The sequence below is a fragment of the Rhamphochromis sp. 'chilingali' genome (genome assembly GCF_963969265.1).
Source record: "Rhamphochromis sp. 'chilingali' genome assembly, chromosome: 17".
NCBI lineage: Eukaryota > Metazoa > Chordata > Actinopteri > Cichliformes > Cichlidae > Rhamphochromis > Rhamphochromis sp. 'chilingali'.
In genome coordinates, this window is record NC_137944.1 from 16,589,902 (window position 1) to 16,601,062 (window position 11,161).

An 11,161-nucleotide genomic window follows, 5' to 3' on the forward strand; every position below is an offset into this window, starting at 1 on the left:
TTTCACTTTAAGACTCACTGTGTGTTAATTAGGAGATCACCTTTACACACTAAAAGCAGAGACATTAAAATAGGTTAGATGAGTTGAAATGTGGGCGAATCAACTACAGACAAATGCTTTCAGTTCTAATCATCCAGTCGGAAAAAATGATTCTACAAGTCATCAACTGCCCTGATTTGAACCAGCTGCCTGCTGAAGACAAATCCACCAATGAAAAATAAGCCTGAAATTAATGTACCAATCAGAATGCTCTTTAATTCCCATACACTTAAATTCACCATCTGAAGATGAAAGCCAACAGCTTTGAGCTCGACTGCAGTAAATACTGACATGGTGTTACTCTGTGGGAAATCACGGTCAAATTTCTCTCGGTGCACTTGATGAAAAGTTTTAACTCAACTAATCTTAACTCCTATCAAAATACTGTTTGAACCACGAGGATCTTTATGGGTCAGTTAGAAGGTACTCACTTCACTTGCATCTACACAGTTCAGAAAGGGTCCAAAACTAACTGGACACCAACAAAAGTTACTTTTTCCTTTAATGTTCAGTTTGAATTCAAGCATGTCCTCTCCTCCATGTCTGCGTGTCTAAACGCTTTGAGTTTCAGTCGACGTGATTGGCTGATTAGACATTTGTTTTGGTGTGACATAAATTCATGACCAGAACCTGAGGATGCCCTGCATTTTAATTTTTTTTTTTTTACAAATACAAAGAGTCTAAATACAGCAAACCTCCTCAAACTGAAGCTGAGCCTTGGTTCAGAAATTAATTATTCACAACTTTATGTCAAACAAATTCCAAAAAAGGGTTGAACTGTTCTAACACTTAGATGATTATTATTATTATTATTATTATTATTATTATGATGATTATGATTATTATAGTACTGCATAAAAAACAACAAACTGTTCAGATAGTAATGTCCTTTATTAGGATAAACAGTAGACTGAGAGGAAAGCTGCAAAGTAACTCAGTTTTAAAACAGTAGTTTGTGTTAAAGGCTCTGTTTGTACCCGAATCACAAAAATTAAAACATTACAGCTGTCCAAGCAACATCACGATTAAAAACGACCCAAAAGAAAACAAACCTCCAAGTAAAAAGTGAGTACTGGCTTTAAAACAAAGAAAAAGCATCCCTGCATCTTATGCAGTCTTAAAATTTTTAAAAAAAATCAGCATATATAAAACATAGAACAGCATAGGTGCTTCAGCTTAAAAAAACAACAACAACAAACTTTAGATTTAGTATGTCTAGTAAAGTTTGCTCTAAACCTAAAAATGTGCATTTAAAATGATTTCTACAGTACATGTACTGTGCAGCATCAGATCCTCCTCCCCTGGATATCATCTGTTTTTGCAAGTTCTCTCCTCTGATCGTGTCTCTTGTTTTCACTGCAGCTCTTTTCGAATACTGCATTGGAGAAAGAAAAAAAAAACAAAAAAACACAATCAGACATGACAGCTCTAGGTTTTAGCTGCTGGCTGAATAAAGGCTGCAACCAGTGGTTATGATCATCACTGATCCGTCAACAATTTCAGTCTGAACACACGGTGCTCAGAGCTCAAGACCGAATCGATCACTGCCTGCATACTGGCCTTCAACCAAAGACACCCAAAAATCAATGAGACAACAAATACAAAGCAAACAAGACCCGACACTTATATTTACGATCTATCCAGCTCATGTGTCGGCTAATCATTGTAATTGTTTCAGTAATCGCTCACATTCAGACTCAATTAGTAAGCATCAAAATGAGGTATTTTAGGAAATGTTCGCTTTTATAATATAAAATACCAACATCAAGTATCCAAACTGATAATAATATTTGCAACATGCAGTTTTATTTAAAGACATTAAAAAAAAGACATTATTCTGTGGTTGACAACAAAATGAACCGACTCCATCTGTACTTAATAAAACAGTGTAACTTTTGTAAATCAGCTGTAAAACTAACCACACCTATGAGCGCTATTTGGGGATTGCGCTCACACGCCATTTACTTTTGCTGTTTAGTAATTCGTGCCCTTGATCGTCAATAAATTTAGAAAAATAATTTTACATCATATCAGTTTCTTGGGAAATCCAGTTTGTGATATTCAAAACAAAAAAATCCCAAACCACAGACTCACCTCTCCAAATACTCGTGCACGTTGTCGTGGCCGTTGTAGCGAGCCAAACCGACCAGAATACCGGTGGCACAGCGGCCCTCTTTCTTACGACACAGGCTGCAGTTGCACATCCCTCTGCAGATGGGACACGACCACGTCTACAAAGAAAAGATCCCAACTCTGGTTGTTCAGTTGGTCACTAATTGTCTGTTCTTCAGGCTCTGTGCTTCAGCACACTCTACTGGAAATGATTAAATAATTCATATAAATGGTCTCTGCTTTGATCTCAGTAATAAAGAATAAGTAACAAATTGTTGGTGAAAAATCTATAACCTTTCATCTCTTTGTTAGATTTTTGTTTGTTGAAGCTTCCTCGGTTTACTGAACTCCTCCTCAACTTAAATCACAGCTCTCACTCAGATCTGAGCCACATGTGAGCTCTTTAGTGTAAGAACCAAGATCAATATGAAGCACAGCTGCCATAGAAACATCTCAGGCTGGACACTATGCGCTAACACAGATATTCCTCATCTCCATTCCCTCCCATTGCTGATGATCAGCAATGATCATCAGCTAAAAGAAAACTTGATGTTAAAAAAAAAAAAGCCTATACATGTGCAAAGCAGCATTTTTTCCTTAATATATTTTAGTCGAATTTACAACATTCTGTACCTTTTGTGCTCAGACTTTCCAGTAATTACATTAAAGTTTCAGCAGGGGGCGCTCTCTGCCTTGTACATTGAGCTATGCATGTACCAACTGCTGTTCACTTCTAAGTTTAGTTTTATTTAAAAATTCCTGATGACAGAGGATTTTAAAGAGATTCAGAACATTGTCCACTATGTAAGACTTCCTCGAGCATCACATCGCTGTGCAGCGACTTTTTGTAAAAATAAATTTTAAAAAGAAAATTTAAGAATGTAATCACAACAACCAAAAGATTATTACTTATTCGAAAGACAAAAGAAACCACGATTGCCTGGGGTAGACTAAACCCACAGTGAGAAACATGTGGATTAGGACTAACCGGGTCTAGCAGCACGGTGCATACGTCCTCTCCATAGCGGTTCTTGAGGCACGGTCCACAGAACTGACCTTTGGCCCCCACACAGAAACCACTGCGACACACTGTCTTAGTGTCCAGAGTCTTCTGTCTGCACTGGTGACATGAGCTTCCCTGGGAGAGAACACACACACAGACACACACACACATACAGTGTGAAAAAAAATTGCTCCAACTCAGGAAACCTGAGAATACAACACACTGCTGCAGACTACCGTTAGCCCAAATCTGAGGACGGCCTGATGAGACTCACATTCTCCTTGTCCCAGATCTTGTCTTTGCTGCGGTACGCTATGTTGTCCAGGTCTTCTTTGGTGATCTCGTCGACCGACTTCACGCAATATTGACTCCTCTTGGAAGACTGGCTCCTTCTCTTTTTGTGTTTCTCACCAACATGGTCCTCGTCCACCTGCCAGGTTACATAAAAGTGAAATGCCACAAACAAATTTTATTCATCCTTACTGACTAAATATCAGTTTTATACATAAAATCCATAGCAGATGTTTTAGGAGTAATTGGTTTGGGGGAAAATGTGCACACAGTACTCCACTACAGAGCTCTCAAAACTAAACATCCAACAGAGTGTCATTATGACAATTTACTATGATATGCACGTCTGTGCTATCACACTAACTATAAATTGTACCAAGTCCAGATTAAAGACAAGGAAATTTTCAATAACCTGCTTGATCAAAAAGCCCTTTGTTTCCTGTTGAGTTCATCCATGTGTTTGTGTTGCTATATGTCAGCAGACAGTGTGCTGGGTGTTGTACCTCCACCAGTCTCTTGATGTCTACAGTACGGGGGCTTCGGACATGAACTGGCTCGCTCTTTTCCTCCACTGCAAAGTTCTCGGGAGGACGAGCCTTACGCGACGGGTTTCTCCTTTCTGACACCACGTCCGTTTCAGACTTGCGTTTCTTTGGCGTTGCTCTCTCTGACAGCCGTTTCTTCTTCTGCGGAAATAGAGCAAAGACAATGTTTGTCAGTAAAAACACAGTAGAGTCTGTAAAATAAATAAACAAAATAAACACAAAAGCATGAAAAAAAAAAAAAAAAAAACACCTATAAAAATATTTTTACATTTTTAAGAGGTTCATGCCTCTTACTCAAACATACACACCAGTGTCCAGTTTTGCATTTGTTTTCTTGTTTAGTATTATGTGTGTGTTTTTAAAGCCTACTTACAAGAACGGTTCATACTTCGGTACAGACATATACTTAGCAAGTATAGTCTTATTTCTACCTAGTTTGAATGCACCAAATATAAACTCTTCCGATACTTCCATCTATTTCTATGAGACTATATCTTTATAAGAATGTGTAGAATTTTAACCAACTGATGCTGGACATTTTCTGCTTTTTGATTGTAGTCTGAGTAGTATGGACCCATTAAATTTGACAGTGCTTTGGTTGCATGTAGTATAGGTTAAAAAAGAAAAATTACTGGTGGCTGCCAGTGCTACCCCTCAGTCTCCTACTACACACATCTATGGTATCCATTCAAAATAAGCAGGTTTCTACGCCGCCCAGCAGGGTGACAGCAATTCCCAATCAGCCTTTTATGGCTGAGGGTAAAAAGCTCCACGTAAACAGCGAGTGAGAGATTTTATTTACTGAAATACAGTTTTACAACCGCTGGTTATCATCAGACTGCAAGTCAGCCTTGTAATATTAGCTATTAGCTTTTTAAAATTTATCTATATTTGTAACAATGACCAGTATAATGTCATTATTGCATAAGGACACTGTCAGGAACTCTTGACCTCAATACAACATTCGATGGGCTTCCAGATTGCTTCACTATTTTTATTTTTTTTGTCTATTTATGTTCCCATCACATGAAACTGCCACATATACTCACCTGAGGAGTGGTGGGTGCTGTCAGGTCAGCCATCGTTGTACTCAGATCAGCAAACAACTTGGCCAGCTAACAAAAAACAAAACAAAACAAAACAAGCAAACAAAAAAACACCACCACATAATCAAGTTAAGAACTACTGACAAAGAAAAAGCTGTTGTATTATTGTAAATGTGTTGAGATGTCAGAATATGAAAGGGCAGGAAGGGTTCAATACCATGGCCTTGTTTTCTTGGATGTTCTTGTCTCGTTTCTTTAGGCTATGAGAGAGTTCCTCCTCCTCTTTGTCTTCATCCTCCTCCTCCTCCTTTTCTTCATCCTGTTTCTGCTTCACCTTCTGCCTTCCTCTGGATATTTGTGAGGGAGATTTTCCTTTGACCGGCTTTTTAACACTTTTCTCTTGTGTTTCCTTCTTGGGTGAAGACACTCTTTTGACAGGAAACCTGAGGAGAAAGTTTTCAAAAAAAAGTCTCTATTCAGCAATCACAGATTTAGGGACAGTGACAAGGAGCCCAGTTTCACTCTAATCAAGTTACTTAAAAACAACAACTAAAAAACAACCCAAAACTTACTTAAACCAGTTTTACACATGCACCTACCTCAGAGCTACTAAAAGACTCCTTCTCTTTGCTGGTGGGGCCTCCTCCTCATCGGAGTGGAAGCCTGTGTCTATGTCACTGTCCTCTTCTGAATCCACCACCTGCAGAAAACCAGAGAAAAAGAAAGCATGCAGGCTTCTGCTTTGGCTGTAACATTTTTGTGAAACAACACAGCGTTAGCAGTTTCATACTTTGGTCCTTAGTTGCTTGTTAAAGCGTCCTCTATCCTCTTCTTCCTCATCATCACTGAAACCTTCAAAGTCCTCCTCACTGTCTGACTGGGTGAACAGATGAGCCAGCTCGGCAGTTATATACTTGGATTTGAAGCATGGAGCCTGTTGGCAGATATGTAAAGCACCATATTAAACAAGTTGCAGTCAACATTTTTCACCAGAGGGAGCTACTTCGCTATTAGTGGACAAGCTTCTCCACTATGTGAAAGGTGTGGTGAAAACAAGAGGCAACTTCCAGAGCTGTGAAATGAGGCCAAAATGCACATGTCAGTTCCTTTCATTGCCACTTGAGGCTGACTCCAAAAGCACGTCAATCCTGACAGACTCCTATGTGTGGTCCTCCACACAGTGCATTGCGGTTTGATTCTCCAGTCCCTTAATTTTCTGTGGCTAATAATAATAATATTGATATTAATATGCCTTTTCTTCATATGATGTTTTTCTTTTCTTCTGAGAGATCTAACGGTGACCTGTTGTGCTATTCTTTTGTTTTGTCTTCCTCTTGATTGTACACATTTCTTCTATTTGCCATTTATTCCTGTCGTCTTACGATTTATATCCTACTCCTCCTGCACATGCACTCCTCCATGTACAATGACAATAAAGGGCTATTCAATTCTATTGTATTCTAGATGCTCATATTTAACATGGTAAAAATTTTAAAATAATTCGATACAAGCCTATCACAAATATTTTTTTCTTCACACTTGACTCTGTATAATGTCAAAAAGGAAAAATCTGTGATAGTTTCTGGCACACATCTGTGGCTGAGCGTAGAAGTACCACCCACCTTCTGTTTGTGAGGGGTAGCCAATCAGAGTAAGCTGGCTCTAGGCAAGGTGAATGACTCTTTAACGCCCTACTTTTCACATACTTTGGGTGCCTACATTTTGCCAGTGTAGGTCAAATAGAGAGAAGACACCAAAGCACTGATTGTGCAAAAAAAAGGAATCAGTATTTTTAAATTACATATGATATTTATGATTTCCAAATTTTAAATGGAGAAGTGGGCTTTACAATAGAAAAAACATCTCTCCACCATTACTGATAAAGTAAATATAAAAGAATCCGCCAGCTTAAATCAGATGTTATAGTAGCATCACTGCTTCAAGATCAATTTTATAGGCAGCTTATCAAATGTAAAGTCTGTTTACAGGCATTTGTGTAGGGAAGAGGTTCAGATTTTACTTGCTGTAAATGAATCTGTCATCTAATGAGCTGTGTAAAACGTTGTCTCAGGAAAGCAGCTGATGTCCCAGTTGTTTGGCTAAACCACCCCTTTCAGCTTCAGCAAAGCTGACCTTTGACCTCGCAGAAAAACAAACCGGAACCCACCCATGAAGCCCCCCCATAAAAACAAAACTAAACCCAGCATCAGCTCATTTTTACCACAACCTTAAACTCAGAATGTACCTGAACACTAATCCGAAGCTGAGTACGTATCAAGTTGCTGGTTCGCCAGATGACATGTACAAAAGAAACCTTTGAACTAGCCTGTATATAATTCAGAAAACGAATCGTAACTTTAGTGATTCAGGCCGACCATGCCACCAATGTTAGCGGCTTTGGATCTCGTTTAGTGACTCGGCAGGACTTTTCTTTACCCTAAAATCCAACAGGCAAAAGAAAGCCACGCTTACACGAGATTTGCTCTACGACTTACCTTTGACGTGAGGGTCATTTTACTCTGTTTATAACCAGACTGTGGCATAACAATAACTTTTATCTTGTTACATGAGACTCGGCGATAGAGGTGTATTTAAAAACTAACCGCTAGAAAAGCCCGGCGAATGCAAACATGGGGGTTTTGTATTTGCTGATCTTTTGCTTAATTTATAGTTAAGTCCAACTGCTTAAACTTTAAGACTCCACTCACGGTCTTTATAACAAAACACAACGGTCTCACTCATTTGTAGGTTTTGGTAAAAAGGTTTATCTATGTTTTGAAGTAGTAGTATTTCTACTTTCCCCCATTACTCAAAATGGTCTAGTCCCGCTTTTCGCGCGAAAAACGACATGTGGGCGTGTCTATGTTTAGAGCCAGGGAAACCTTTGCCTGAAGGCAAGTTTCTTGTCGTTATGATAGGAGTTTCTTGCTGACTATATATTTAACGCAGTTCTATTTTCTGAAGTGGTGGAATATAAATGAATAACAATAACTTAAAGACAACAGGGAAATACAATGTTGAGGTGCTTTTCTTCTTGACTCTTATAATACTTCAGTTTTCTAGAATTATTAACTTTTTTTTTGCATTACTGAGGAAAACTAAAAGGATGGTGTTTGATGTAAACTTTGGACACGGAAAGAGGACAAGGAGACCAAAATCTGAAAATGATGTGGAAAAAAGGTCAGAAGATCAGGAACCCACTGAGGTTGACTTCGCTCTCGTCAAAATTCATGGACTCATGGACTGGTGGAGACTGATGAGGGGGTCTCGAAGAGGACCACGAACAAATCGGGCGCTGAGAGAGCTTTCTTCATCACAGAGAGGATGATGATGTTGTGAAGAAGCTCTAAGATCTGTCAGGTTCTCAGCTAAAGAAGCTGCCAGCTTCTTAGTTAGACAGTTAAACTAATTGTTACTCATGTAACCTTCACTCATATTGTCTTGTTGCTACCTATTTTATAATGATTCAGAGACTGAGTTCATAGAAGACTTTGAATTAGCAATCTTTGTCCGTATATAGCACTCCAGGAGTCCACACTTGTGCAGCACAAGACCTTCCAATAACATAAAACCTGTAATGTAAAAATGTGGACTTGTCGATTGTCTTGTTGTTGTTTATTTAATTTTCATGATATATATGATAACATCATAATACCATATGACAAGTACAGAGTATCTAACATGTTATTTGTCATGCAGGAATGGTTCAAACAACACCTTTCACAATGGATCTTAAAGTATTGATAAGACCTGTTAATTAAAGCATCTGACATCAGCAGCATCACATTGACTTTTTCTTCTGCTGCCCTCAAGTGGCCACAAAGTAAATAACAGGTACTTACATTCCAGCTGTGAAGATTCAAACCACAAACATCTTTTCCTCTCAGGAGTGAGGAAACTCTTCTACATGGCTTAACCCCAAAAATAAATCACATTACAAGAATGCTGCTGTATGAAGCTTTGGAGTAGAAAGTACTTTGAGAGTTCAACTGAATAGAAAGGTGCTAAAAAAGTATCAGTCCAGTTCATTTAAGTCTCATTAGGCTGATTGTACAGACAAATGTGTGTTTGGATTCTGGCCACTCTGTTATGCACTGGTAACTTTGATCATATTTTCTATAGCAGGGTGTGTTAGAGACACTGGCTCTAATGTCCCCCATGCACTGATTTGCTGTTCTGTTCTACCCACTTAAACAACCCAGGACTCAATAAATAAATTAAACAGGGGTAATAGAAGTTTGTGAGGTTTTACAGTACATGAATATATTTTTTAATAACAGTAAATGCACAGAAATAAATTGATTATGGCAGGCCATCTTACTGTCAATAAAAAAAAAAACTGAACCACCAAAACAAAATGAAACATTTTGTTTTCTTTGTTGATTTTAAACATGCTATGAGACGTTTGTATTGCAGTTAAAATCAGAGATTAACTGTGACGTGTGTGAAATGTGACATGATATTCAAATGTAAACTATAAATGTACTTTTAGAAACAAAGGCAGTAGAGTTTTAAGCACATTTTAAAGCTAAAATACATTTTAGGAAAGTCTGACCTTATAGAAAAGGTCAGAGGTCCAAAGTAACGTGGTATTTAGAATCCCCACATATCATTTTCTCACTGTCTCTATCCTGTCAATACAAACAATGGCAGTATGAAACATAGTTTTAATAAAAAGGTCTATATAGAATTATTTCCACTTTGACCTCCAGATCAATCTATTAGGCTTCGTACGGGTGCTTGAAATCCTTGAAAATGCTTTAATATTAATACTATATTTTCAAGGTTTGTTAAGTGCTTGAATTTCAGATGTGGTGCTAAAAGGTGTTTGAAACTGTAACTTTATTTAATTCACCACAAATAACTATCTGATTGAATAGTTTTCTTATCAGAAAGAGAAATAAAATGAGTTGACAACGCGGAGATTCCAGCAACACTTTAAAGTAATGAGAAACAACTTTATTACGTGACCAGCTCGTTCCGGCTTGTGGCCTTCATCAGGGTCATTGTAAAATGTGAAACCGTTTGTGTTTAAATAAAAGACAAGAAACTGAAATTTTTTCAAATGGACCAATCACACCTTCACAGATAAACCACCTGAACAATTGACATTTAAGAGGTGGTATTGGCTAATTGGTTAAGTCACAGTACAAATAGATTCTGGACACAAAAAATGCAAATAAGTTAATATAAAAAATAAAAAATAAAAAAGATAAAAATAAAAAGTTAATATGAGTACAAGAACATTAAAAGAGGGAGACAATGCCAAAATCTAGTCAAAAACATACAAACACAAAAGGTACATTTCACAGAAACTCATTGATAGAAAAATCCTCATTCATGCCTCTCGGGTGTGAAGTCTTTAAACAAAATATCCAGAATGCTTCTCTTTTTATCTGATAAAATTAATATTACCACCTCTTTGACTGGGTTCAATGGCTTCAATGCCTATAATTTCATTCAAAATCTGTTTATCATGAGTGCCTACACATTAAACAACTTAAACATTATAAATGGCTTCAAGCTCACATTGAGGCCTGTGGGGCTCCATCCACCATTGAGGCAATAGACAAATCTATGTGTTTTCATATATGAATATTTCATACTTTAAGGCTGCCTGTTTATTTAAGGGAGATGAACAATACATTATAATTGTACATAAGATGATATTTCAAATAAATAGATTTTAGGTAGATAATTGTGTAAGTCTTATATGTTTAACTGAAACGAGTATGTGATCTGTTCAAAGCCTCTCCCAGTCAGTGCTGTTCTCCATGCCTGTCTTACTGTACACAGTGTTATTAGCATAAACACTTTAAAGGTGATAATTTAGGACTTCAACAATAATACAGACAGCATTATAGTTAAACATCTTACAGTTAGTTTTTATTATGAATGAACTTTAAAAAAACAAACAAACATCTGTCTCCTATTTTTTGAGTCACATAGTAAAGAAGCATCAATGTCTGATGAGAAGACTTATTAATTTGGCCTTACTGTGTATTATTGTGGTGTTTGGTGGAGTTTTGTTCTGTGGGATTGTTTTTTTTTCTCGAGCGGAGATGAATATCTGTAACAAGTTGATTTGTTCACATTTGCACAACTTAATTTTTAGGAGAAATGTG

General features: G+C 37.5%; 1 protein-coding gene across 1 annotated transcript; it reads right to left on the bottom strand.

The window, feature by feature from the left end:
- Positions 1-778: 778 nt before the first annotated feature.
- cdca7b (cell division cycle associated 7b) lies at positions 779-7,681 on the bottom strand. Its single transcript, XM_080862727.1, has 10 exons — positions 7,532-7,681; positions 5,827-5,970; positions 5,636-5,736; positions 5,254-5,479; positions 5,040-5,105; positions 3,949-4,131; positions 3,429-3,584; positions 3,140-3,289; positions 2,134-2,270; positions 779-1,414 (listed from the first exon to the last, which is right to left on the bottom strand). The coding sequence occupies exons 1-10, from the start codon at positions 7,577-7,579 to the stop codon at positions 1,393-1,395; spliced, it is 1,233 nt and encodes a 410-aa protein (XP_080718853.1). The 5' UTR covers positions 7,580-7,681; the 3' UTR covers positions 779-1,392.
- Between the last annotated feature and the right edge of the window lie 3,480 nt (positions 7,682-11,161).

Bases quoted from the DNA above. Each gene is read 5' to 3' on its own strand.
- cdca7b (XM_080862727.1), bottom strand. From the start codon at position 7,579: ATGCCACAGTCTGGTTATAAACAGAGTAAAATGACCCTCACGTCAAAG. The intron at 5,106-5,253 runs GTATTGAACCCT...GTTTTTTGTTAG, and splicing joins TCCAAGAAAACAAGGCCATG to CTGGCCAAGTTGTTTGCTGA. The intron at 1,415-2,133 runs GTGAGTCTGTGG...TCTCCAATGCAG, and splicing joins GTGCACGAGTATTTGGAGAG to TATTCGAAAAGAGCTGCAGT.